We start from the raw sequence: 27,939 nt of genomic DNA, 5'->3' as shown, positions 1-27,939 counted from the left end.
CCACGCATGACGCACATGCTAATTATGAAACCAACTCGCTGTGGTAACCACTTAACATCAGGTGACCCGCCTGCTCGTTAATTGCTATTTTTATAAAATAAAAATTAATAAAATAAAAAAAGGAAAATATTCAAAGAAAACTAAACAAAATATGATATTTTTACTATTTTTATTTATTTTAAATATTTACAATTTATGTACAATTTTAACAACTTAACGTACGCAAGCTCAAACGCGCGCTTTACTCTTTGAGCACAACAGAATAATATTATTATTTACTTATATATTTTGTTACAATCGGAAATAGCAGCATGGTGCTGCTTTTATTACAAGAAGGTAGTACTTATATACTTACTTATAATAATATTATACGAAATATAAAATAAGGTCATTGATTATTATTATTATTTATCATAAGAACATTGTATGTATTATATTTTATTTATAAGTTTTCTTGCCTTGTTATAATATTTACAAAACCTGTCATTAATATTTCATTTAAGCTGATCAAAATATATATTACACATAAGTACAGTGCCCGGCAGGAAATATTGAAGGTACATCAAACTTGAGAAATATATAACGGTTTAGTAGAGCGTTGTCTCTGTCGTTGATACCGACGAAACGTCAGATAAGTAGGTATGAGTGACAGAGACAACGCATTACAAAGCCGAAATCTCTTCCTAAAGTTTAACGTACAATATAAAACGTGAGTATTAATGGGTAGGTATATAATACAAATAGTAAGTTTGAGCGGGAATGACAAAAAGTAATTGGCGATTAATATAATTAATGAATTAAAAGTTATTATTTAAATTATCAAGGTAAAAATAAAACTACTGTTTCGAAAACATTAAATTTTAAAAATAAACAGGAGGTACCTACCTGACAAAAATTAAGAAAATAAAGTCATTAGACGGGAATCATAAGCCTAATCTAAGGCTCCGAGTCAAACTTACATGAGAAATTAAAAGGCAGATCTAAATTTAAAACTTCAAAAATTACAAAGTTAACATACCTACTAGGGCAACATAAAATATTTTAATAATGTCTTTCAAAGTTTAAAAAAGTAATTAAAGATCATTAAATTGCAAAACCACATGCATTGAATGAATAATAATGATTAAATAAGAATAGCATCGCACACGAATAAAAACATTGGCGAGTAGATAATTGATTTATAAAAAGTAGGTACACAGTCTTGAGACGCCTCAAAATGCGTTAACTTCCAGCAATTATCAGAGGATAAAAAAATTAATATTTGAAAGAAAATTAATAAACAACAATTTAAACAGAGATTTATATCCATATTCATAATCGGTAGACGTACCCTAAATAAAGAACTGTCTTCTGTTCTAAAACCTAATAAAATATATTAGGTTAAGTTTGATCCCATTTATTTGTAAATTAACTACTTTTTGGCAATAATCGAAACCTTGTGTCATCATCGATATTAATAAACTTTAAAAATGAGTAGGCAAGCTTATTGAACAGCTGATGTACTAACGGTGTCACTCATTGTTCTTAAAGCTGATATTTCCTCCTCAGCTTCCCTGTATAGTACACTATTGGGTACATACATCTTAAGTTGGAACGTTTAAAAAAACCTTTGAACACTGAAAGGTAATAAATTCGTGTAAATATAGCCAAATGCTATCGTCGCAATTGACCATCGAAGGTATTATAACCCGACAAAATATTTTTCACGCCTGCTTCGGATGCTGTGGTGGCGCAGTGTTCGTTGGTTTAAAGCACTGTAGTAAAAAGGCAGTGTACATAACGAAAGCTATCGACAGGGCTATCAATCCGTACATGAATATATTTAATTCTGGCTGCCTAAATCTGTTCTTCCGTAGCCATTCCAGCACTTCACCCTCTTCCATAACATCACCTAAAATACAATGGATCCTTATAAAGTAAATACCTCATTTATTATCCAGCTCAAGTATTTTACGTGCATTTCTTCCTTTTACTTACCCCTATAAATACTTGGAAACCGTTTCCTAAAATAGACTATAGCCGGTAGTTTAGTGACACCCCACTTGCGAGCGTAACGAGTATCATGCATTTTAACAAATGTTATGTCCAAATTGTCTGTTTCGCTGTCTATGTTCTCTAATTTATCCATCACAATACGACTCTCAGCTGAATTTTCGTCTACAAAAATAGGTAGTAAAATTTAGTGTCTCTTCTTATTATTTTCAACTTATCAAGCTATTCAACAATCAACTTACAGAAATAAACAGCAAGAAATTCATTCTCGTCCAATAATTTGTCCAACATTTTTCTATTCACTTCCTCAATCTCATTTTTTATTTCAAAAACTTCTTGAGAAGTTAACCATTGCAGGACTCTATCCACTTGATGTAAGTCACCGTCATATAACATCGCGTTTCTTTTCCTGAAGTAAACTAAAGAAGGTATGTTTACAATATTGTGCGCTGCCGCAGCTTCTGGACTTGATATTTTGACAAAATCAATTCCGAATTGATCGACTTCTCCATCTATTTGTTCTAAGGACTCGAGGATATCTTGGCATTCAGGACAGTCTTCTTCATCATCTATTAAATTAAATTACTAGTTACTTAATAAGGCAACTGCCAAATTTTTAGTTATATTAATAATTTCAACAAAAATCTTACAGAAAAATACTGCCAGTAAATGTGACTCGTATAATAGTCGCTCAAGCATCCGTTCATTTACTGACTCAATCTCGTCTGCTAATTCACGATTATCATCGTCAATAAGCCATTCAAGAATCGATTCTTCGTTCTGCAAATCTCCTTCAAATAAAAGTGGATTTCCATTCCTAGAATATTTAAAATTTATTAACATAGGTAATTATTTAATAAAGTATTTTTTTATTTTTAATAACTATTAGAAACTAATACCGAATACGGGTGATTTACTTACCTAAAGTATACCATAGCTGGAAAAGTTTTAATTGAATATCTTTTTGCGAGTTGAGGATCTTGGATTTTAACCATATGAATACCATAGACGTCACATTCATCGTCAATCTTTTCTAACTCTTCCAGTATATGATCGCAAATATGACAATTTAACTTATCTGAAACATAAGAATAAATTAATAAAAAAAATTAATTAAAAATCGTAAAATTACTAACACGACTTACAAAAGTATACTGCCAGATATTGAGTTTCTTCAACCATTTTCTCAAGCATAACTCTCGTGATCAGTTCAATACGATCTTCGGTTTTCTGAGTAATTAACCATTGAAGTACTTCTTCTTCTTCGGCTAAGGACCCTTCATAAACATTAGGTATATTGTTTTCGAAATACACTAGAACTGGAAAATCCGTGACACCATACGACTCTGATATCGAATAGTCTAGAGTTTTAACGAATTTTATGCCATGTCTATCACAATCATCGTCAATATTTTCCAATTCTTCTAAAATTCCTGCACATTGTTCACAATCGAGTGAGTCTGAAAAATAATAATTTTATTAAAAATAACTTTTATTTGTTTGCAAAAGGAGACGTGGGAGCATTGCATTCACAGTTCACGCAAAATCATCAATATTTCTTTATCAATAGTGATACTGAGGATTTTATAAATCAACGTCTATGTTCTACATGAAATAAGGAGATTTTCGATAAATCAGGGATACTGCAACAAATGTTCTCATATCAATAGTGAACTACAAGTCTAATGTACAAGTCAGAGTGAACGCGTGCTGTAAAATCTACTAAAATCAAATAGTAATAATGATCAGACATGCTACATGCGACAAAGGGACACGATATCAAGTCGGATCGCATCATTCAGACAAAAGCAATATGGTGCTGTCTAAGGGATAGGACTACCATCTATCTCTTGCCCTTCTTCTTCTTCGTGCTCTTTTAAGCTCTTTTTCGTCTTTTTTTGCATTGTTTTTGCATTGCACAGTTCGCATAGTGTTTTATTCCCTAATAAAAGTAAGAGTTATTATATTATTTTGTTATTTCTTATGATTTAGAACACATCATATTTTATTCACTCTTTTGCCTTTCTTGTATTATCTGCTATTTAAGTATAAAGTTAATATGTTTAATCTATTATATATATATATATATATATATATATATATATATATATATATTTAAACTTAGATATTAGTTTCAAGATCCTATTTAGGTATATAATATTTAGTACATCATAATTGTACAAAAAATCTTCAGACTTACAGAAATATACCGCTAGAGACGTAGACTCTTCAATTAAATCTAATAATTCTTGACCTTCAAGTGCTTCTATGACATCTCCTGCTGGGTTCTTTTGAGTGAGCAGCCAACTGAGCAACTGTTGACCATCGTAAAGGTCACCTGTTAATAACAATTCAAGATATTATTATGGTTAACTACAATCATATTATAAAAAGGTCAAGTTTGTGAGTTTGGATTTAGAAGGTAAAAATTAGCCCGTGAGAAATCAGGTGCAGGACGGACACCACCAAACCACCACCAACTTCCTGACTCGAGGCTCTATATTTTTTACGGAAAAATCCAACATCTAACAATTTTTTACTCGGGAACTAGACCTCATTTTTTACGGTCTAACATGCTACCCATTAGAATTTAGACCAACAAGGCAGTCGTACGAATTTTTAACGCATACTATTAGGTTATTTTTAAAAATTGATTTGAATTGTCAGAAATGATATGGTTATTGCGAAATACAGGCACCAAAGAACACAATTAAGTACCTACAGATTTATATTAAACTAGCGATCCGCCCCGGTTTCGCACGTGTGCTTGATAAAATATAGCCTATGTCACTCAGGAAAAATGTAGCTTTCTATTGATGAAAGTATTTCCGAAATCGGTTCAGATTTTTCAGAGATTACATCCTAAAAATTTTACCTCTTTATCATATTCTATAGTGCAATAGTAAACAAGAGGAGAGATAGAGATCATAACCTGCATATATGACAGGATCTTTGGAGCCTAGTTTGAAGAACAGCACTGCTGGTAACGCAAATACTCCGAAATCCTTAGCCATCTGTCGATCGTCAATCTTCACGAAGTTTATACCAGCTGCATCCGCATCATCGTCTATGTGTTCAATTTCGAGCAGTACTTTTGGGCACTGTTTGCAGTCATTACTGTCTAAAACAGGGGACATATGAAATACAGATGGAAATTTGCGACAATAATATCGATCAAGGCAAACACAACTAACAAAGCAACGTCATCTTAATTTTAATGACTACGAGTAATATTGACTTATTGTGCAAATAATGCAACTGAAAACTTACAAAAGAATACAGCTACATAATCCGATGTCTGTCTTATCTTTTGAAACATTTTTCTGTTGACCTTTTCAATGTGATCAGTAAGTTCCATGTTTTCTGGATTTGTAAGCCAATCTAATATTTCCTCTTCATCATCGATATCGCCATCGTAATTAATATATTTTGTTTTCCTGAAGTATGTTATACCAGGTGGATTACGAAACCCATATTTTTTCGCCATTAAACGATCGCTACATTTTACTATTTTGATTCCATATTCTGCAGCTTCATCGTCAATTAATTCCACGTGTCTGAGAATTCTCGGACTTAAAGGATCCTCTTCTTTATCTGTAATGAAATAAAACAATATTAATGATACGATACGAGGTATTTACGTGATCTCCGAATTCAACAGTTATAAAATTATAGTACTTACAAAATACAACAGCTAAGAATTCCTTTGTCTCAATATATTTGAATAATTCATCTCTATCTATTTCCTCTATACTTTCGTCTTCTTTCTGTCTTACCATCCAATCCAAGACTTCTGTTTCATCCAACAAGTTTCCTAAAATATTTTAATTGAAGTGTTTATTTATATACTGAAATGCCCTATAAATAATATCATTAAAGAAACCACATCCATTTTTGTGTATTTCAATAACTCACCAGTTGACATCCAATTTCTGGCATGCGTGGACTACTACTGCATAACCATGCTGACATCATTCAAGTGACAATTCAATAATGATACATATATTATGATAAAAAATGTTTTATTAACAAAAATTATATTATTAAGTTCGACTCGACAAATTCAACATTAACAAATAATAAAACATTCATGCGAATTTTCGGCCAAACAATTACAACCTATCAACATAGATTTGCAACGCCAGAAATCAGACTGATTGCGGACATAAATTATTATCTTTATTACTTCAACTAAAAATATTAAACTAAAGCGTCCTTTGGATCCATGTTAAATCCGGCATTGCGTTTGCATTATTTTTTAGTCCAGTAACAGCAAAATATATTCCTCAAATAAACTCGTACAAAATAATGAGATTCCATGAAGACTAGAAAACTACATGAACATGAAATCCTTACAACGATAAGTCTTTCAGATGACGTGACAAAATAGGTAGTATGTAAAATGCCCCGTGTTGTTGTTTTAATTTTCGTTAATTCTAAATATTGGAATTAGGTTACAATCAATATAACGATTTATACATCTGCTTACAACATCACTGACATCCCAATAAATAGTCTCCACAAGTTCTCACGATATCTAAAGCGTAACTGCTCGATATACATATAAATAATTATGATAAAATAGTGGTGCGGACTGCATTCGCATTCCTGAAGTATTTTAAAGATTTTTTTATTATAAAGCTACCAATGATTTAATATTAATACAGTCCATTTGCATATATAAATACAACCCTGGTAAGTGCTGGCATGGATCAAGGGACACGAGATTACTGAAAGCTAGCGATGTTAATGAAACTACAGATCGATGCAGCGTTAACCAGAGTACAATTGAGTTGGAGGAGAAACCGCTTGATGAGATTCCGATACAATATTCATGTCCACTTGATGCCACGCGCGCACGCGCCTTTAACAACCAAATTGTATGACATTGTTGTCACTAATCTAACATTTATTCTTTACCACCACCAAATATTTTCAGAGCCGAATAAACCTTTTTTCCCTTTGCCTGGTTTGTCTGGTTTGGCGAGTGCCTTGTTTTTGCCCTTAGTTGGTTTTTCGGGGGCGACTGGTTTCTCCCTGTCGAGTTTCTTGGCCGGTACCTTGGTGGGCGTCGCCTTTGCTACTTTTGTCGGACTTTGAACTTTAGTGGGACAGCACTGGTATGGTTCGTATGTCATTTTTGGGACGGCCGGTTTCGCCCCCAATCCAATGTAGAAACAGCGATCGCCTGCAGTCAGTAAAAATTTGTTGTTTAAACCCGTAAAATCATTGTACAAATAAAGTTAACTTCGTTAATATTGTGCATGTTTATAATTTTGTTTATCACGTTTTGTAACGCGCTATTAATTAATTCTAAATGTTATGTTAGTATTAAAAAGAACGTTTAAAATTGGTAAGCGCTCGCGAATGACTGCAGGCAATAGCTGGTGTGGACCCATGCGGGCGTTCATTTGACCATGCAGATGTGTGGTTGGGGTACATCCGTGCCTCCGTGCAGTGTCACACTTCGGGGTTCAACGTTACTAATTTACCTGTAAACATGTCTTTTATTCTACTAAATATACTATCTTCATCATCATCATCGTCGTCGTCATCATCGTTGTCAGCATCATGACGGCCTTTGCTTACTTTATAGTTAAGTATTTTATGGTACGCCTTCACATGTTTTTTGTCATCAGCTTCATCGTCATTGTCATCATCTTCATCATCGTCATCATCTTCATCATCATCTTCGTCATCATCGTCATCATCATCTTCGTCATCGTCGTCATCGTCGTCATCGTCGTCATCGTCGTCATCATCGTCATCGTCGTCATCATCGTCATCGTCGTCATCTTCATCATCACGGTCGTCGTTATCCTCATCACGCTTTACAGTTCTAGGAAAACTTATTTTAAGCTTACTGCCCCTACTTTCTTTTTCTGTAGGATTTCTAAAGAGCGATAACTTTTTTTTGATAAAACTTGTGACTATGTCATCATCATCGTCATCAATGTCGTCATCATCGTCGTCATCAATGTCTTCATCGTCATCGTCTTCATCATTGTCATCGTCGTCATCATCAATATCACTATCGTCATCATCGTCGTCATCGTCGTCTTCATCGTCGTCTTGCACACCACTTCGTTTAGTTTTGCCTTCTTGGCGTTTTTTATCTACTAACAATCCTGGAAACTTCAAATTTCCGACTCTCTTCTTTTCAGCAGTTTGCAAATTTTTCTTTACCAGTTCTATATTAAGATTACGTCGCAGGAACCCCGATTTTTTATCAACATCTGCATTGGCCTTTGATTTAGTATTAGCTTTATTTTTATGTCGGTGGCTATCTTCACCTGCAGGCATTAGTAACTGTCATGCAAAATGACATAGCTCAAACATCCAGCGTTTAAGGCGTAGGTACATTAAAACATTTTTATTGAAAAAGATGTCAAGAATGATGTCATGCACGAAATATTTTGTAATTCATTATTCTTATGTCAACAAATCCTTAGACCTTAAACAGATATTACATAACAAATTTAGAAATGGATGTGGATTCTTACTTTTTTGGTCTACAAGCCACTGCAGAACCTTTTTTTCATTCTTTAAGTCACCTATAAATAGGACAAATGCTTTAACACTATTTTGAAAATAAATTGTTTTCGATGCTTGATGTTTAACAAAACTATTTTTAAAGTAATGCACATACACAAGATGATGTGTGTAGTCTTTCTTATATAATAATAATTATATGTATAGATAACTTAGGTTTTAAATGTCAATCAGGAGTGACTCACCATCATACATTATTGGAACGCCAGTTTCATAATACACTAGGGCTGGGAAACTAAAAATGCCAATATCCGATGCAAGTTTAGCGTCCTTAGATTTGACAAATTGAATACCGTGTTTATCTGTATCATCGTCAATTGTCTCTAATTCCTCTAGAATTTCTTCACAGGTATCACAGTTTTCACTATCTGCAATGAATTTTAGTCTGTTGTTAAGATTATTTTCAAATTTACTTAATTTATGTGTTAGGGCTGGCGCACATATGGCGGAGCGCAGCGCAGAGCATTTTTACAGTCAAAATATTATCGACATTGTCTTCGTTGAAATAATATCTAAAATCCATCCATGCTCGCACATTCTCTGGTAGAAATTCGTGTAATGTGTTACGCGATTAGAAAACTTCGCTGGCATGCTCTGCGCTACGCTCTGCCATATGTGCGCCGGCCCTTAGTTGTTTTTCTACATTTAATTAGTAAACTTACAGAAAAATACAGCCAAATGCTCGACATCATCAATAAGGTCTTTCAACGTTTTTCTATCAACGTTTTCAATTACATCAGGTTGAGAATCGTGTAGATCTAAAACCCATTTGAGGATAGCCTCTTCATGCATCAAATCACCATCGTAGATCGTCCTAAATTTGTGTCGATAGAACGCTAAAGCAGGCAGATCGGGAAGGTCATACTCTTTATCGACTCCTTCGTCAGATGTTTTTACAAAGTCGATGTCTTTTTCTTCACATTCATCGTCGATATTTTCCAGCTCACTTAATATTTTTTGTGATTTTTTATCATTTTCTTTATCTATAATAAAAGATTAAATGAGAAATTGGTATAATATTATAGTACGTACTATAGTAATACAAGAGTGTTACTTACAGAAGAATACCACAACATGATCATTTTCCTCCAAGATTTTTTCTAGCATTTTGGAATTTACTTCTTCAATTTTACCAGGAATTTCGAGAGTATCTTCATCTGTTAGCCATGCTAAAACCTCATCTTCATCTTCGATGTCACCTACAATTATAATTCTTATTTAATTTCACATTCTTAGCTAATTAATCTAAATATATAGTATGACTATATGAATCAAGTAATGATGGTTCACCTTTATAAATTAGAGGTTCCTTATTCCTAAAGAATACTAGAGTCGGGAAAGTTTTTATTCCATATTTCTTGGCTACTGTTAGGTCTTCAGTTGTTACAAAGATAATTCCCGTCTCATCTAGCTCATCATCAATATTTTCTAATTCCTCTAAGATGTTGTCACATTCTTCGCCCTCTTCACATTTGCCACCTGTATCATTTAAGACAGTTAATAATAAAACTTCGTAATTTCCCTCTTAAGCAGATTGAACCAAAATTGAAGAGACTTGACTTGGTTGATTATGCTCATGAAACAACCACTGTTTACGTCATGTTTATATGAACATTGAAAAATATTTTTACAACTTTATTTTTTATTAAAAAGGAAGAATCTCGAATAATAAAAATGATTTTTTTATGTAAGCGCTTAATATTTTCATTGCATTCTACGCACTGTTTTATATCAAGAATATTTAACAGGTTAACAGCTCACTCCAGTAGACCATGTAAAATATTAATAAAAATACAGTTTATACATACTGAAATATACTACTACATATTCATGCTCTTCGATGAGATCAACCAAAATTTCATCAGTAACTTCTTCAATGGTTGCGCTGTTTTTTTGTTCGATGAGCCACTCCAGGACTTCGTCTTCATTCATCAGATCACCTTCGTAGATGGCTGGTATATTTTCTTCGAAATAAATCAATGTGGGTAGGTGGTCAATACCATATTCTTTAGCTTCGGCTTCATTATCTATTCTTACAATTACAATGCCCTCCTTTTCCAGTTCATCGTCGATATTTTCTAGCTCATTCAAAATTCTTATATCCTGTTTATCTTCCTTATCATCTGTAAAACATTCAGCAATTTAAAGGATTAGACATGAACGCAATATAATAATTTGAAAAATATCCTCATCATCATCATCGTCACTGATAGACGTCACCAGCTGCACATAGGTCTCTTGTAGGGACTTTAACGTCACGGCCTGAATCCAGCGGCTCCCTGCTTGTTGAAGTCCAACTGCTTCCAACGCAGTGCTTTTCAGTGCGGGTCGCCATTCCAGCACCTTGGGACCCCAACCGTATGCCCTGCCCACTACCACCCTATTGCAATGATCAATGACTTTAGCAGAGTCATTCTAAAAATGAACATGAGTAAGATGAAAATCATATCTAATGCTCATGTTCTGCCCCACCCAGTGATCGTTGAGAGCTCAACACTCGAATTTGTAAACGAGTATCTATACCTGGGACACGCAATCCAACTAGGTAAGTCCAATTTCGAAGAAGAGGTTAGCCGTTGAATCCAACTCAGCTGGAGAGCGTTGAGGAGAACCGTAGCAGAACCAGAGTTGAAAAATATATTCAGTAACAAAAACGTAAACTTACAAAATATTACAGCTAAATATTGAGCAGTGTCGATCAGTTTGTCCATCATCTCATCCGTCACTTCGGGTATTTCACTGTGTCGTTTCTGGTGAATTAACCAGCCCAGGAGTTCATCTTCTTTCATCAGATCACCTTCATAAATATGAGGAATTCCTTTCTCAAAGAACACCATCGTTGGAATCGTGTCAATGCCATATTCTTTAGCTTCTTTATCGTCATCGATCTTAACAAAAGCAATATCATTTTGATCACATTCGTCATCGATATTTTCTAACTCAGCTAAAATCTTTTGGCTTTTCTTGTGATCCTTATCATCTGGAATTAATGCAAAGAACTATATTTCACTTTTGTGTCAGTTCTTTAAATAACAAAGTAAGCTAAATATATAAGTGGGAATTATGTCTGTAAACGATATGTAAAATATAAAAAGCTGGCATCGTGTCAAATAGTTTGTCTAATGTTAACATAATGTTAAGGCTACACGTTATAAATGCGGAAAAACACTTACAGAACAGGACGGCGACGTACGGCATTTTCTCAATGATCAAGTCCAGCATTTCGTCCGTAATGTCTTCAATTTCATCACTCTCGGTCTGATGCTTAAGCCAACTCAGAACTTTTTCCTCTTCTTCTAAGTTGCCTTCATAATATGTTGGTATACCCTTTTCAAAGTATAATAAAGTTGGGATTTTTTCAATACCGTACTCTTTGGCTTCTTCTTCATTGTCAATTTTAACAAACGCTATACCAAGCTGGTCACACTCATCGTCAATATTTTCAAGCTCATTTAACACTTTTTGAGATTTGCGATCGTTATTATCATCTGAAAGTGTAATTTACAAGAGGCTTAGCAAAAATTCAAGTCCTATTACAAATTGAACTGCTAGGTATTTACAAAAAAATAATATTACTTACAAAACAATACCGCTACAGTCTTCCCGTCCTTGATAAGACGGTCGAGCATCTCATCGGTGACATCTTCGATTTCATCCTTCTCCAGTTGACCAACAAGCCATTCTAAAATCTCATCTTCGTTCTCGAGGTCACCTTTTAATAGAAAAAACTTTTGAATATAATAATAATATAATAGTTTTTAGTTAAATTATATGTAAAAGGAGAAAGTGACTAACCGACATTAATATTATTGGCATATAGTTTAAACGGTTGAGTCTAGAAATTTAAGATTTATATGAAAGTTTTCGTGAGATTTTCTCAATGGCGTAGGCCCGTAGGCCCTCACTAAGAGAATTTAAGAAAATTCAACGGAATTTTAAAAATAACCTTTAATCTATGCAGAAAAATGCTATAAAAAAAGCATACCGTCGTAAACATTGGGGATTTGCTTCTCGAAGTAAACTATTGAAGGAACATCATCAATACCAAATTCTTTAGCAGCTTTCTTATCGTCAATTTTGACAAACTGTATTCCGTGTCGGTCACAGTCATCATCTATTTTCTCTAGCTCTCCGAGAACTGTCATCGATTCTTCATCGCCATGATCATCTGTAAAAATTGACAAAAATCAAGCAACGTTTTGAGTTTTTTAAGTTTATTTCCCTAAATCCGTCAAATTTTTTGGTGTACATCAATCAATTAGACTGTTTGCGTTCACTACTGGATATAGGCCTTCTTGAGAGCGCGCCACATACACGGTCTTCCACCTGTAGCTCCACCACCTTCCTCGTCCACTCAATTCCTGCCACCTTCTTAAGGTGATCACTTCAGCGGACTGCAGGTTATCGCACACTGCGCTTTCCGGTACGCAGTCTTCACTTCAGAACACGTATGCTCCAGCAGCCATCAGTTCTGCAACAAATATGGCCTGCCCATTGCCACTTCAGCGTGCTACCAAATGATCTGTCTTGCTATATTGGTCAGATATCCAACATAGTCTTTTCTATAAAACGCTGAATTTTGAACTTGAGACGAGGTCAACTGCCTTAAGTCTGTTTTGAACTATCTGAGTTTCAAGTGAAACTGTCCACGTTTTGGCTCCATCACAGGTAAGTCACATTCATTAAACTTCGATGCTGACGTTTCCGATGGAGACAAATCTTGGGATAAGGTATTCATTAAACACGTTACGCTTTCGTTTTGTCCATGTTTATCCTCCGGCCTATTCTTACGAAAGAACAGCTAATATTTCTTCGAGGTCCTCCAAAAATTTTAATACAACTATGTCGTCTGCAAATCGTAAATGTGAGATAGGTTTACTGTTGATATTTATTACCCCCACCTTTCCAGTCTTATAACATAAACACGTCGTCAAGGGTGATCTCTCTGTCTTACTCTACGAATTATAGGAATCGGATATTTTTGGTCTTGGACTTGAACGGTCGTCGTGGTGGCATCTGACATAGAGCTCAACTTTAATACTTTGGATATTGTGCCAATCTATTTTTGTGAAGAGTTCCGATTTCCAAGATCCCGATGGAGTCGAAGGCTTTCTCATAGTCAACACACGCTACACGCAGAGAAAAATTATTATACTTCTGAGTCTTCTGCATAATCTGCCGTAACGTGTCTATTGATCTTCCAGTGCTGTAACTTTTACGAAACCCAGCTGGTTTTGAAGAATTTGGAATTTGTCAAGCCTTTGAGAGAGATGATTCGTAATAATAAAATTGACACAATGTGCGTACACATTGGTGATAGAATTCTCTTAGATTTATCGGCATCGGTAGTTATAGTTAACTATGAAAAACGAACCCGAACAGATTTTGAAGAAATATTATATTAACGTGAGTTAATAAAAAAGTATGTTTTTCGTATATTATGGCAATAAATAGTTTATTTACCTAATTACATAGAGACTTTTAAGATACTCGTATATCCAGTCTTTTATTTAAGTTTATGTGTTTATTATATATGTATATCTACAATTACTTAAAAATTAAAACTCTCTAGAATTCTTTCTCCTTTCATTTTCTTTTTGCCCACGCAACCTTTATTTGTCGTGTAATATTTATTAACTCACGTTATAATATATCTGCCACTATGCAGAAACGATGTCTAATTTGTTTAAAATTGTATTTTATTTATAAATATATAATGCTTGAGTAATCTGCTAATGCCATTCGTCATTCAAAATTATTGAACGTGTTGTGCAAAAATAATAATCTGTGAAATAACATAAATAAAAACCATGTGGGCTTCTTCATTTTTACTCAACAAAGACAAAGCCAAAAGGAAGGGTTATGACTTTAGCTAGCAGTCTATATGTATGTATGTTTGTATTAGATTCTGTGTGTTTCATCGTAGTGCCTAAATTACTGGGCCGATTTTGATGAATGAGGTGTCAATCAATTCGTTATTATGGTCCAAGTGGCTCATGGCTGCTACATTTTATACGAAAAAAAATTGACCTGACGGAGGTTGCATTCAAAAAATTTGAAGTCTCTGAAAGTTTTTTGTTGCTATTGCATCTAGTGGGATATCAAATGAAAGAGAAAAAAATTTGAATTCATAAATATAAATATAGTACAATATTAAAGTACACCGAGCGACAGAAAAACAATTTTACTATATCTTTTAACAATTCGCGGGTAATGTTCGGGGTTTAGTGCTATTTAACTTTTTCCTTGTTACTAATACATTAAATTCGTTTGGTGCCACCAAATCTTGTGATGAAAATTGAAACTGAAGGATACTTACAAAATAACACAACAAGGTTGTCGACATTGCCTATGAGAGTGTTGAGAGTTTTGGCAGTTACGTCCTCGATCACGTCTTCTTCATCCCCAGTCGACTTGTTCGCAATGAGCCATTCCAGAACGTCTTCCTCCCTACTAAGTTCACCTAAAATTTATATTTTATTACGTTGTTACTAACTACCATCTACAAAAAAATAATCAAGCCTTGTCTTGAAGAAGTATGATTTCTCTCAACCCTAATATTATCTTTAAAACAATATTAATAATATTTAATTTAATGCTAATCCCTTTTGCAAGTAGAATAAATATTCAAAATTTTAGAAGAGTTTCGCGTAATAGCTCCCATAAAGCAAGGTTGAATTTCGTAATATAAACGTCAGCAAAAATGACTCACCTTCATAGATAATAGGTATTTGATGCCTGTAGTACACCAATCTTGGCAGATCTCCAAGACTGTACTCTTCGGCTAATTCCTCATCATGGATCTTGACAAAACCTATCCCGAGTTGGTCTGCTTCGTCGTCGATGTTTTCCAGCTCTTGTAAAGCTTTCGCGCATTTCTTGCACTCGGGTTTGTCTGAAACATTTCAGTCCCTAATTTCAAACGGATGTCTCGTGAAAATTTGTTCCTAATGAAGTTCATGCCTCGTACAGGATTCGAAGCAGTGCAGTTAAGCGCTTGCTCGGGTAGTTGTGTGTTAAAAGAAATTAATTGTAGTAAGTAGTATGTATTATTAAGTGTGCAAGTTTCGCAAGCGTTTTGTGTCGTGCATTGGTGATGCCGGACCCTGGTGGTGCTGGTGTAGGACTATCGCAGTTCGTCACAATATACCCTTTATATTGTGTAGATCTCTAAGGGGAACTCGGTGTACCTTGGTGTACTATAATTAATGCAATTCTAAGTATTTCTAATCAGGGACATCCCTAAAAAACAATAAAACTTAGTTCATCTAGGGTTCACTAAAATCAGACGTCACTATAAGTCCTATTCAGTGAGATTTCTAGGTTAGTTCAAGCTTCGTGTTGGTTGTTTTGAGACAGTCACTGTGTATTTTTAATCTCATACTTTTCAGTATGACCATTATTTAGGTCAAGGTCATTGTACTGAACTTTAAATATTTTAGGTACTTAGCCAAATCTTACTAAGGTCGATTTTTAATAGTTTGTGGACGTTAGGCAGTAGAATAATATAACCGATGTCTTGTTCGTGACACGTCGGTCCGTCAATCCGAGCTTGCTGGCAAGACTAAAATAGTATTGCCAAAATAGCTCGACGCACGATCCGATAATGCAAACGTAATTTTGATTCTAGCCTTCCGTCACACTAGATTGATCTGTTTTATTATATTCTACTGTAGGTACAACTCCACTGAATACCTACCGACTAAGTAGATGTAAGGTGAAATAATCATACAGAATTTTAAACAAAATATTAACTAGGTTAGAATTTATATCGTTGCATGATACGTTCGTTTGATACGAATATACTTAGTCGTAGGACTGAATTGATGTGATCAAATTGTAACAATTATAATAGTATTGTTTATCGAGTGATTCATGGTATTGTGATATGTTGTATCCGAGCCAAATATCTAATTGGCCGAAACATGAACGAATGCCCATTTAAACCAGACGAGACGCCAATTCTTAATCTAATTTCCAATAACTCTCCGAAATCGCCCACCGCAGCCGCATCGAAAGCGGAAAGCACGTCGGAATTTGATATTACGCTATTCTAAGAAGCTAGAAATAACAGCCACAACGACATAAACATAAAACATACCACCTGCTGAAAATCTTACTTACTGTTCATCGGGCCGCAATTTTTGTGATCGGGACCTACGTGAAAAACACTGTCAAACACACATCACAATGTACTCCTTTACAAACAGTTCATTACTAATAGTCAGAGTAAGCGACAGAGAAATACATATAATGTCTACTCGATAGATCTACTACGTTGGTAGAATTTAATACTTTTGTTAGTCAAGAGAAATGGCTCAAGTTTTACCACGTTAGCTTATTAAGTCTTTTAACAAACCACGATGGAAAAAGGCTCGGATACGTACAGAAGAGAACGGCCACATATTCCGTATCCTCTATGATCTTGCCGAGGATTTTCTGGTTTACTTCTTCTATCCGGTCAGGAAGGTCCATTGCTTCTAAGCTCGTCAGGAAATCCAGTACGCTCTCCTCGTCCATGAGATCTCCTATAACAATCAAGTAAACTATTTTTGAATAGTGCTTTTTCTGTGACATTTTAATGATATCATCACCCTTTTTTATTATCTGATAAATTCAATTCAACTTACGCAACAACCTGGCCTTTCAAGCACTACAACCACAAATGAAATTATCTAATAGTTCTGTTGTTTATCTGTGATGCTGGCCAAATGTTCTACTTAATCAAACTATCTATATACCTAATACTAATATTACAATGCGAAAGTATATCTATATCTATCTGTCTGTTAACTTTTGACGATATTTGGTACAGAAACAGCTTGCATCTGGAGACGGATAAAGGGCTACCTACCTACATTACTTTTTATCCCGCAAAATCGCGGGTAACTTTAACAACTTATTAAACTTTAAGAGTGGCTGCTAGGGAGTTGCCACGATACTAAGTGTCTGGCAATGCACGACGTGATTTCTATTGCTATTCCAAAGAAAATATTTAAAAAAACTAGACTATACTTTGACGAAAGGTTTTATACGTCTATCTATTACATGTCTGCTAAAGCCACCAGACCCAAACTTCAGTGTCGCTGATCGTTCCTTCCTGTGTTAGGTCCAATGCGCAAAGAAACGTTCGGCTTTTATAAGTTCATCCCGGCCGCTTAGTCCAATATTAAGTGATTACCGCCGCCCATAAACATTTGCACTACCTGAGGAACGACCAATGCTTTGCCGGCCTTTCAGAAATTTGTTGATTCGCCGCGGTTGAAATGTAGTGCGAACACCGCCGCCAAAGGGAGTTGGTTCCACAGTTTGCATGTGCGTGGAAAAAAGATCTGGCACAATGGGACGGTTGTAGAAAAAAATGGGTGCAGTGAGGTCAAACAACTCCTCAGAACACTCCCCATTAAAAAGGCGGCAGAGCACGCGAAGGGACCTTACGTCTCTGCGGTGTTCCAGACTTTTCAACGAGCTGGTTAGTTTTGGATAAGTACTTAATACTTTTAGGCTCTCTAAGAAGTAAATTAAATTAACATGTGATATTTAACAATACGCATTAGATTGAACATCTCATCAGCTTCTGGTATTTAAAATGTAAGTTAGTTAATTAATTCTGATCAGCTGCCAAAAAGATCAACCTCGCAGACATTTCTATTTGTTTCTCAGCTGCATCGTCAATGTCAGTCGTTATGGTTTGTTTACATATATATTTATGTTCGCGTTACCTAGCTAACCGCACTTTATTTATAATGCACAATGTAGATGAAGACAATCTATCTTTTGTCAATTTATTTTCAATCGCTAGGCTAATGCCTCTTTTATTTATTGTAGAGAAAAGGGCAGAAAAGGCTAACCTTATTATTTCCAGAAATTTTCCACATTTTTTACTGCTTTCTGTGATCTGACATGACCGAAAAGAGATAAGGAGCAGAGTGAACTTCTTTACGTTTCCTCAAGGCTTGGGGGTGTAAGACTGAGGGCACACGATGCATTTCCGGTGCGTCGCAGCGCCCGCAACGCTGTGATTTTTAAGTATTGGGTGCCACACGGGCACTGAGTTGCCGCTCCGTCAAAAAGTACGTATACTACATATGGCGTTGCAATGCAACGCACCACTCTTCCCGCCTCGTCTCTCTGGTCCCAAGTCCGTTGTGCGCGCGTTGCGGCGCCGCACAATGTCGTAACACATCGTATGGCATGCTACAGCGATTTCTACGTAGGATGACGCAGTGGCACCGCTCAGGCGCCGCACCGCAACGCATCGTGTGGCTTCACACTCAGGAACTGCCATTGAGAATTTCTTGACTTGAAAACTCTATTACCTACTCTTTTGTGGCCCAATCCTGAACTTGAGATGTACCGCCGCGCAGCCCCCATAAAATAGACACTACATCAACAAAACCGTAATATTATAAAATAACTATAAATACCTTCGTAAATGATCGGTTCGTTCTCACGGAAATACGTGAGTGCAGGGAACTTCGTGATGCCATACTGCTTGGCGAGCCTTTTGTCGTTGATCTTCACGAAGTCGACACCAAACGTGTCCGTGTCGTCATCTATCTTCTCTAGCTCTTCTAGTACTCTGTCACACGTCACACAACTCCTTGCATCTGAGAACGACAACAGACACCATATTATGGTAACTAAATGCTAACAGGTACGGCTGACACCAACTCCCGCTAGTTTACACAAATTGTAATTATAATGTTGGTAACATAACAAAGTCGTGCGTGAGTGTAAAGCAGGACGCGCAAAAGCGCGTTTACAGAAGATTGCTAATAATAATTAATATTCAACGCTTGAGATCTACCTAGAATCAACTATTTCTACGTTAATAATGCGTAGAATTGGTTTTATAAAATTTCTATAAAAATCCCGTAAACATCCATTAAAAGATTAAGCACTTGGGTATTTATAATATTAATAATAAATTGCTGATGTATCTACTAGATATTAAGTACTTAAGTATTTAAAGAATGATGGATATCCATCGCTCGTAGGTTTACCAACATCCAATATTTCTGGAATAGCAATGACCTTTCAAGTCTGTGATGGTATTTTTAACTTTGAATTGCGTAATAAACTAAAACAAACTCAGTGAAAAATAATATGAAAATGAAAAAAATTATGACACCACAACTATTAAAATAGGTAGGTAAGTAGGCACTTGCTTAAGTAAAAATGAAACTCAAGTTTGAGGATGGAGTGGTTTAGATGTGATTAATAGTTAATGACTCTTTCATAGCGCCACAACTCTTAGAAAATATAAAGTAATCTCAAGCGCATAGCGTAAGATGGAAGACCGTGGGGAGTGGAAACCAATGCAAAGAGACCTCGCAAGTCGCAGTCCTAGCTAACAGATTCCAGCAGTTGACATAATATGGTTAATGGTTGCTAGTTTGTTGCGAGCTCTTAAACCTGGGCGCGTTTGGAACCCTCGTAGCTTGAGTCTGTGCTCTAGTTTTAAGTTCGCGCACTTAATTAATTTATTATTTATCACCTCATTATTATATTACAAATTCCACAATTGACAATCAAAAAGTGTACAATGGTACTCAATTTGCACAAACGTATCCTGTATAATTCTCTTCTACATTTATGATTCTACTAAAAGTACGATGTCATAGCGGCCGGAAACAACGGACCCCAAATTCTCATCCAAACTTCCAAAATACCGACTTAGATCAGTGTTACTATAACAATCCTCATTAAGGAGGAATTTTCAAAAATTCTACTCTGGCACAGCCGTGGCAGGCCAGCTAGTATTAAAAATATTGGTAAGTAGGTGTTATCAACTGTATGTTAACACCAAATTAATCGTGGTAAGTACCTTTGTACTCGTTATCTACGATATGAAATATCGTTAAACCACGCAATAAGCATTAGAAATCAAAATAGTTTAAAACTAACAATACGGTGTTCTGTATTGGTATTACAGCAATAGCAATAACCGAAAATTATTAAAGGATTGTGTAAAGATTGGCCCAGTTAACTCCGATTCAAATATTTTCAGACAGATTCGTAACAGAGAAGTTGAAACTACGTCACAAGTCTCACAACACGTAGGAACGTGAACAATATTATTAAATTAAAATAGCTAGCATGTAATATATTTTCACTGTGCTTGTGTGTCCAGCCATCTTAATATCGTCAGTGAAGTTCTAACAGTGCGTAAGTCGTTTTGGCGAGTTTTAACTTTTGCCACTCGATGAAGATATTCATTTCATATGCTTTCATTCGACCAATCATCATTATCCTATTAACGTCTTTTATTTCGTCAATAACTTCATTTTAAATCCCTTTTTTTTCAAAGTATTATACATCAATTTTGTATAAGTACAGTATTATACAAAATTGAATCACACTTCACACTAATCACACTAATATTATAAAGGCGAAAGTTTGTATGTGTGTGTGTGTGTGTGTGTGTGTGTGTGTGTGTGTGTGTGTGTGTGTATGTTTGTTACTCCTTCACGCAAAAACTACTGGACGGATTTGGCTGAAATTCGGAATGGAGATAGATAATATCCTGGATTAGCACATAGGCACTTTTTATCCCGGAAAACCAAAGAGTTCCCACGGGATTTCAAAAAACCTAAATCCACGCGGACGAAGTCGCGGGCGTCAGCTAGTATTTTTAACCCCCGACCCAAAAAGAGGGGTGTTATAAGTTTGACGTGTGTATCTGTGTATCTGTGTATCTGTGTGTCTGTGTATCTGTGTATCTGTGTATCTGTCTGTGGCATCGTAGCGCCTAAACGAATGAACCGATTTTAATTTAGTTTTTTTTGTTTGAAAGGTGGCTTGATCGGGAGTGTTCTTAGCTATAATCTAAAAAAATTGGTTCAGCCGTTTAAGAGTTATCAGCTCTTTTCTAGTTTTCTTGTAGAAAAGGAGGTTGGATAACCGTTAGGTTCATAATATTATGTCAATAGACAAATGTCAAGCTGTCAAGATGGACGTTGCCTAAATACATAATTATTTATTTCAAAATGATGTTTTGGAAAACTCAAATACTTTGGATCGTTGGGGGTGTTATAAATTTTTAATTTACACTTGTATACAATTTTATTACGCTTCTGAGTAAGTCAAAAAAGTAGACTTTGACTTACGCACTGTTAGAACTTCACTGACGATAATGTCAAATGTCAAACGTGGAATACATGATTCATTTTCAATGATTTAAAAAACCATTCTTTTCTCAACTCTTTAGAGTCAACCAAGAAATTGAGTTGGGCACCACGAACATGGCACGAACATAGACATTTTATGGCACGAAGCATGAATAAGAATTACTTACGGCATAAGAATTAGGAAATTGTTATTTTTTCACAATTTCTGATACAGATTTTGTTAAAAAGTTATGGTTTGTAAATAAATGAATGATTCGCAAACGTCGAACGTCGTGCTATTTTGGCTATTAGACACTTAGGGAACTTGTAACAAAACGTCGAGGCTTCGACGTCACTGGTAGGCGTCAAATGTTGGTACAAAGCCCTAAAGTAGTACTAATTTTCTTTGATTTTGCGTCACCATAGGTCAATATTTGACAAATTATATCGTCGATCCAAGATCAAACCGAGAGTTCCCTCATTCTAGTTCACTGCGATATTAGTGAAAGAAACCACTGGGTAGGTACTTACTCTTTATCGTCGCCGTTCTCATCTTTGTCAACCGAGACGTCCACTCCTGGGATTATTTCACTAATCTCCACTGACTATCACGGCTCTTAATATGAATGTAATGAATATGAATGAAATCCGATCATTCATCAAAGTGTAATATTTAAAGATTGCTTAATCAATCAATCATTTCTTTACATAATAATAATATATGTGTGTGCACTATGACGTTGATTGATAGAGAAATTAATTCGAGTCTAGAATACCCATTGTTATATTATGTAGGTACAAGTGTTAGGTTTCTACCCTAAGTACAAAGGGTAGGATGAAGACATAAGTTAATGGGCATGAAGACAAATATTTGTAAGCCCTCCAAATGGAGATGTGACGTCCAAAAGAAAAATTAAATATCTTATATCAAGGGGTATCCATTATTCCGTACCTCAAAAGGAAAACGGAACCTTTTGGCTGATTTTAGTCTCACGCTCACCTTCAGCGCTCATAGGTCAGCGCGTAGTTCGTCAGCGCTGAGGCTCAGCGTGGCTTGTTTCAGTATCGTACTGAACACCGTACTGTACAGACGACGACAAAAATGCAGAGTGTATTAATTATTGCTGCTTTGTACTACCTATCCCAAAGGAATAGAAACCGGCGATTCGCCATGACTGTACACGCTGACTACATCCGCTCCGCTCGACACTAGAACGCTCATAGAAGGCAGAGGCGCTCGTGCAATGGTCAGCGCCGACAGCTACGCGGCGCAGACGCGCGACGCGTGCGGCCGCGTAGCTATCAGCGCTGACCACCGTGCGCGCTGATAGCTACGCGCCGGGACGGGGTCCATACTTGTATGGTTTAACTAACTTGTTGCAAATAGCTACAAACTTGACATTGGCTAGTCTTTGTAAAGCCAGACGAGAGAGAAAAAAAAAAGACAATTTAATTTTAATACTTGGTTTAAATTCGTAAAAGATATTAATATTACTTAATTATGTTTTCTAAAACCATGTCTCTTATTAGCACATAGCTTTTATTATATTACGATTGTAAGCGATACGATATTATATCATTGTTTATGATTTGTGATTTTAACATAAAAAATTATTTCTTTGACAATAAAACTGGAAGATGTATCAGGGACGTCAAAGTGTCTGGGAATCGAACCTCCAACCCCTTGATGAGTTTTTAAAAACGGAGAGGTTTGTAAAACCGGATATGTGTGAAAACATTTCTACGCTGTAAATTAACTTTAAAAAAATTAAATAATTGCAAGTATCAAATTAAGTTATTCAAATTTTTTCACTATAAATTTGGGGATGCCCTCCGATTTTTTTTTGAATTTGCCGGGCGATTTCAGTCTCATCTTTCATTAGCCAGACTCTAACAAATTATACTTATTTATCGCCGAGTTCATTAAAAAATTAATCAGTCTGTTCACTGTTGGTAAAATTGAAATCAGTAAATCTTTTGAAATTACAAAATCACTCATTTAAGTAAATAAAATAGGACCGTCTAGGTCATATTCTTTTATATTGAAAAGATCCAGTCGATCAATGGTAAGAAATAAAGAATATACCCAGTTAGGTGTAGAAGCAAAGAAAGAATGGAATTACAATATTGTAATCCCACCACCACCAAAGCGAAGTAACTTCGACACTAAAAGACAAAATGAAGCACAAGTGTTGACCGAAAGTATATTTTGATTCATTACAGCTGAAGCCAATTGAAGACTTGTTTTATAATTCATAAAATAGAAATAAAAGAAATGAGTCTAGATCGTAACTATTAACTTTGGTTGTAAGCCGTAAAATATTGACTCAAGGTCTAACAACATGCCATGCGGAAGTAAACTAATCCAATGTTTTTTTTAATTATTCAAGTACTAGGGGATGCGCGCGACTTCGTCCGCGTGGATTTAGGTTTTTAAAAATCCCGTGGGAACTGTTTGATTTTCCTGGGATAAAAAGTTGCCCATGTCAATTACAAGAACGCAAGCTACCTCGGTAGGTACTGAATTTCATACAAATCGGTGAAGCGGATGGGTCTTTAGGAATCCCGTGGGAACTCTTTGATTTTACCGGATAAAAAGTAGCCCACGTCCGTCCCCGGGACATAAGCTAACTCTGTACCAAATTTCGTCAGAAAATGTTGGGCCCTGAAAAGGTAGCAGACAGACAGACTTGACACACTTTCGAATTTAGTATGATATGGATCGGGTATAATATTATTATCTTCCACTTAAATCTCTTGGAACAATTTTTACTAGAAAATAGATATGTCCAAGATTATGGAAAGCACCCATTTAGGTTAAGTTTTCACTTCTTTTGGCGGAACCTACTGTTTGTATTGTTAGATTTTTAAGTTAGTAGGTAAAAATGGAAAATTTTGTAATGTGTTAGTATTTCCAGTCAAAGATAAGCGGACCTTGTTCTTTTTATTCATCGTTGAAACTTCTGTTAATCCGGGAAATAGATTGATAACGTGCGATGATTTTGGAAGAACTCCAACCGAAACGTTTGAACGAACATTTCTGTACCTAATTATGTATTTTCTCAATATTCTCAAGCACATTATCTTCTAGGCAACAGACACTATTTTTGAAGACAAAACGTTGAGGGAAGCAATTTATTATCTTGATGATTGTCGATAAATTCTAATCCCTTAAATAATAATAACTAGATGATGCCCGCGACTCCGTCCGCGTGGATTTAGATTTTTTTAATCCCGTGGGAACTCCTTGCTTTTCCGGGATAAAAAGTGTCGAAGATACTTCCGGGACGTAAGCTTCCTCTGTACCTTTCATATAAATCGGTTCAATGGATATATTCTTAAGAGTCCCGTAGGAACTCTGTGATTTTTCGGGATAAAAAGTAGCCTATGTCCATTCCTGGGATGTAAGCTAACTCTGTACCAAATTTCATCAAAATCGGTTCAGCGGTTGAGCCGTGAAAACGTAGCAGACAGACAGACAGACAGACACACTTTTGCATTTATAATATTAGTAAGGATTGTCATTGTTAACTTACAGGCAGCCTAAGTAAGTATTACATAGGAACCTAGCTACTTACTTTACGTTATTATACGTAGTTAGCGCGTTTAGATTGGAATGATTTAAAAAATATCGATTTCAGCTAAACAATTAATTTATTATCAGCATGATAATTAGCCAAATCAAAAACACCTATTACAATTTTAAGAGATAGTAAGTAGGTATTGAAAAGTCGTTTTGTGACTCATAAAATAAATCTCTAGTGAGTGCCATTAAAACATCAAATGCTTTATCTCACAAAACGATCGTTAAATTGAACAAGAGAAGCTTTAAAATGTTAACAGCAATAATAATTATAGTTGGAGTAAAATAATTAGATAGGTAGGTACTATCGTCTCCAACCAAAAAATATATTCTTTAATCAAAATAAGCTTTAACAAAATCTCGTGCGTTGCGTCATTGGGATCTATTTTAAAAATATTTAATAATATAATATTTTATAGATATTTGTTTATAAGTTTATAATTTTGAATAGGAAGCTATTTGAATTAGCAGCTCTATGAAACGATAAAGGCAGTTATGATGGATGTTTGTTTATGTTTGTGTTGATGTCGGTAACCTCGACGGTCGACCATTATGCTCAAGTGCAACACAGAATGTGTCTTCTAACGTAGACTTTATTAGTAGACTGACCGTTTGCCTCCCTCGCCGAAACCTCGGCCAAGTGACAACCTAGCGTTCCGGCCGAGTTTCGACATTGATGTATAGCACATTTGGCGTCTAGACCGATCGCAACATCCTTAGAATGATCGAATGATGCATAATGATTCAACTACTTTCGAAACATTTAAATAATAATATAATTAGATAGGCATGTATAGCCGATATCGCGAGCTGACATTCGTCGCCTGCCAACACTCACCGACCGCAATCTTATGGTGTTCTAGAAATCAAGAGTGCAGGGGTCACAGATACCACCGAATCGGTGAACGAAAATAATCGGGAATGCCAATATCACGCAACGGGGTTCTATTTCAGCTAAACGTGCGCCACACACTGGTATGGTTTTAGACTTCAGCCGAGCGGGAGCGTAGGCGCCCGGCGACCTTGGGGAGACGGGACCGCGAGGAGCGAGTGTCGGCGCCATTTTAGGCGGCGCTACGGCCACCGCGGTCGGCTCGGGTTTTATTGTCTCCGCGGTTGCATAACCTGGGGCGAGCCGCTAAAATATCGCAAGTGTGTCCACCCCGGCGGGTCCGCGGCGCTGGCGCTGGCGCGCGGCCAGGCGCGCACGCGCACTTACACCAGAACACGGCCACGTAGTCCTTCTCGTCCAGCACCCGCTCCAGCTGCTTGGCGGTGACCTCCTCGATCTGCGGCTCGGCGCGCGGGGGCGGCGCCTTGCGCGCGGCGGCGACGACGACGAGCAGGGCCGCGAGGGCCGGCACCCAGCGAGCCATGGCGAGGGCGCGCGCGAACTGACGCCGGCCGCCGCTCCCGCCGCCCGCCGCCGCCCGCCGCCGCCCGCCCTGCGCACGCGCATGCGCGCCGACGCCGCCCGGACCCAAGCGAGCTTTTGTTTACAACCACATGAGCTATCATATCAGCATTTTATCGACTTTGGGGTAGGTTAGGAGTTAGGGTTTCCATTCACCTACGAAGTTTTCGCTTTTCGGCCTGTCAAAAACAAAAAGAAACTTAGTAGGTAGAGGTACCTACTTATGTATTATTCTTATTCTTAGGGGGGATAAATAAGGGTAAAGTAGATAAATAGGGGCAAAGTAGGATAAGTAGATAAATAGGGGTAAATAGGGGCAAATTGCTCACGATCAGTGTAATACGAGTAGCTTGGTAAACAGTAGGTTTTTAACTAGGCATAACATATTATTACAGTGGAGTCACAAAAAATTGTGGAAAAAAAAACTAAGTGTGAATGAGGTTCGCCCGACTTCTTCATGTGTAGAAACAAAAATTATTTTTTACATTTTAGTGTTGGTGGTTTTTGAAGTCGGTTTTATTTTTTTGAACTGTACCATTACTGAATCACACGTTTTTAAAATTTTTGTGTCCGTCTGTTTGAGCGGGCTAATTTTCGGAACGGCTGAACTTATTTTGACGGGATTTTCACGGACAAGTAGAGGAACATAGGCTACTTTTTAACCGACTTTCAAAAATGGGGGTTGTGTTTTTCTACCTATATAGGCTCTACGAAATTTCCGAGATTTCTGAACCGATTTGCGTATTTTTTATGATCAACCCATTGCTGGCCCACTTCTGAGCACGGATTTCTTCTCAGAGTGAGAAGGGTTTAGGCCATAGTCTGCCACGCTGGCCCAATGCGGATTGGCAGACTTCACACACCTGAGTACATGTAAAACTCTCAGGCATGCAGGTTTCTTCACGATGTTTTCCTTCACCGTTAAAGCGAGCTTAAAACGCATATAAGTGAGGTGCGTGCGCGGGATCGAACCTCCGACTTCCTGTAAGGAACCGGATATTCTAACAACTAGGCTACCACAGCTTTTTAATCGATTGAAAACCTTTGTGACATTGTTCCATAAAAAATTTGGATTCCAACTCGTTAATCCTGATGCTGCAGGGGACCTGACCACTAAAGCTGATGGGACTTAGAAACTGCGTCGATTTTATTAATTGATATTGGAGGTAGGTACCTATACCAAATAAAATGTGGTTGACCTCGAGGACCCAACTCCTCAACCCCTGATGCTGTAAGGAATTGCATTCCTAAATCCTGGTGACCCCACGGGATTTTTAAAGGATCAT

At 36.5% G+C, this 27,939-nt stretch overlaps 1 protein-coding gene across 11 annotated transcripts; it reads right to left on the bottom strand.

The window, feature by feature from the left end:
- Positions 1-154: 154 nt before the first annotated feature.
- On the bottom strand, positions 155-26,638 carry LOC123867504 (FK506-binding protein 5). Of its 11 annotated transcripts, none has more exons than XM_045909554.1 (28): positions 26,459-26,638; positions 18,972-19,154; positions 16,932-17,072; positions 16,669-16,701; positions 15,257-15,439; positions 14,864-15,007; positions 12,530-12,712; positions 12,125-12,256; positions 11,718-12,032; positions 11,210-11,524; positions 10,353-10,667; positions 9,835-10,023; positions 9,603-9,743; positions 9,207-9,527; positions 8,730-8,912; positions 8,496-8,546; positions 7,485-8,285; positions 5,675-5,806; positions 5,263-5,586; positions 4,925-5,113; positions 4,193-4,330; positions 3,833-3,934; positions 3,138-3,452; positions 2,914-3,070; positions 2,643-2,809; positions 2,235-2,561; positions 1,978-2,157; positions 155-1,891 (listed from the first exon to the last, which is right to left on the bottom strand). In XM_045909554.1, exons 1-28 carry the CDS (start codon positions 26,613-26,615, stop codon positions 1,704-1,706), a joined length of 6,006 nt encoding a protein of 2,001 aa, XP_045765510.1. In that variant the 5' UTR covers positions 26,616-26,638; the 3' UTR covers positions 155-1,703. The 11 variants fall into 11 exon arrangements, with proteins under 11 accessions (XP_045765510.1, XP_045765514.1, XP_045765513.1 ...); XM_045909558.1 differs by lacking the exon at positions 26,459-26,638 and adding an exon at positions 26,078-26,219; XM_045909557.1 differs by lacking the exon at positions 26,459-26,638 and adding an exon at positions 22,657-22,684.
- Positions 26,639-27,939: the final 1,301 nt, after the last annotated feature.

The sequence above is a fragment of the Maniola jurtina genome, chromosome 8 (genome assembly GCF_905333055.1).
Source record: "Maniola jurtina chromosome 8, ilManJurt1.1, whole genome shotgun sequence".
Taxonomy (NCBI): domain Eukaryota; kingdom Metazoa; phylum Arthropoda; class Insecta; order Lepidoptera; family Nymphalidae; genus Maniola; species Maniola jurtina.
The sequence above is the reverse complement of the archived record's forward strand: the minus strand, read 5'-3'. Positions and strand labels throughout refer to the sequence as shown.

What these genes read in the sequence shown, in the direction of transcription:
- LOC123867504 (XM_045909554.1), bottom strand. Translation starts at nt 26,615, where the DNA reads ATGGCTCGCTGGGTGCCGGCCCTCGCGGCCCTGCTCGTCGTCGTCGCC. An exon ending in ATATGTAGTAGTATATTTCA is followed by an intron (nt 10,024 to 10,352) that starts GTATGTATAAAC and finishes TAAATGATACAG; the next exon opens with GTGGCAAATGTGAAGAGGGC. An exon ending in ATTTCTTGCTGTTTATTTCT is followed by an intron (nt 2,158 to 2,234) that starts GTAAGTTGATTG and finishes CTATTTTTGTAG; the next exon opens with ACGAAAATTCAGCTGAGAGT.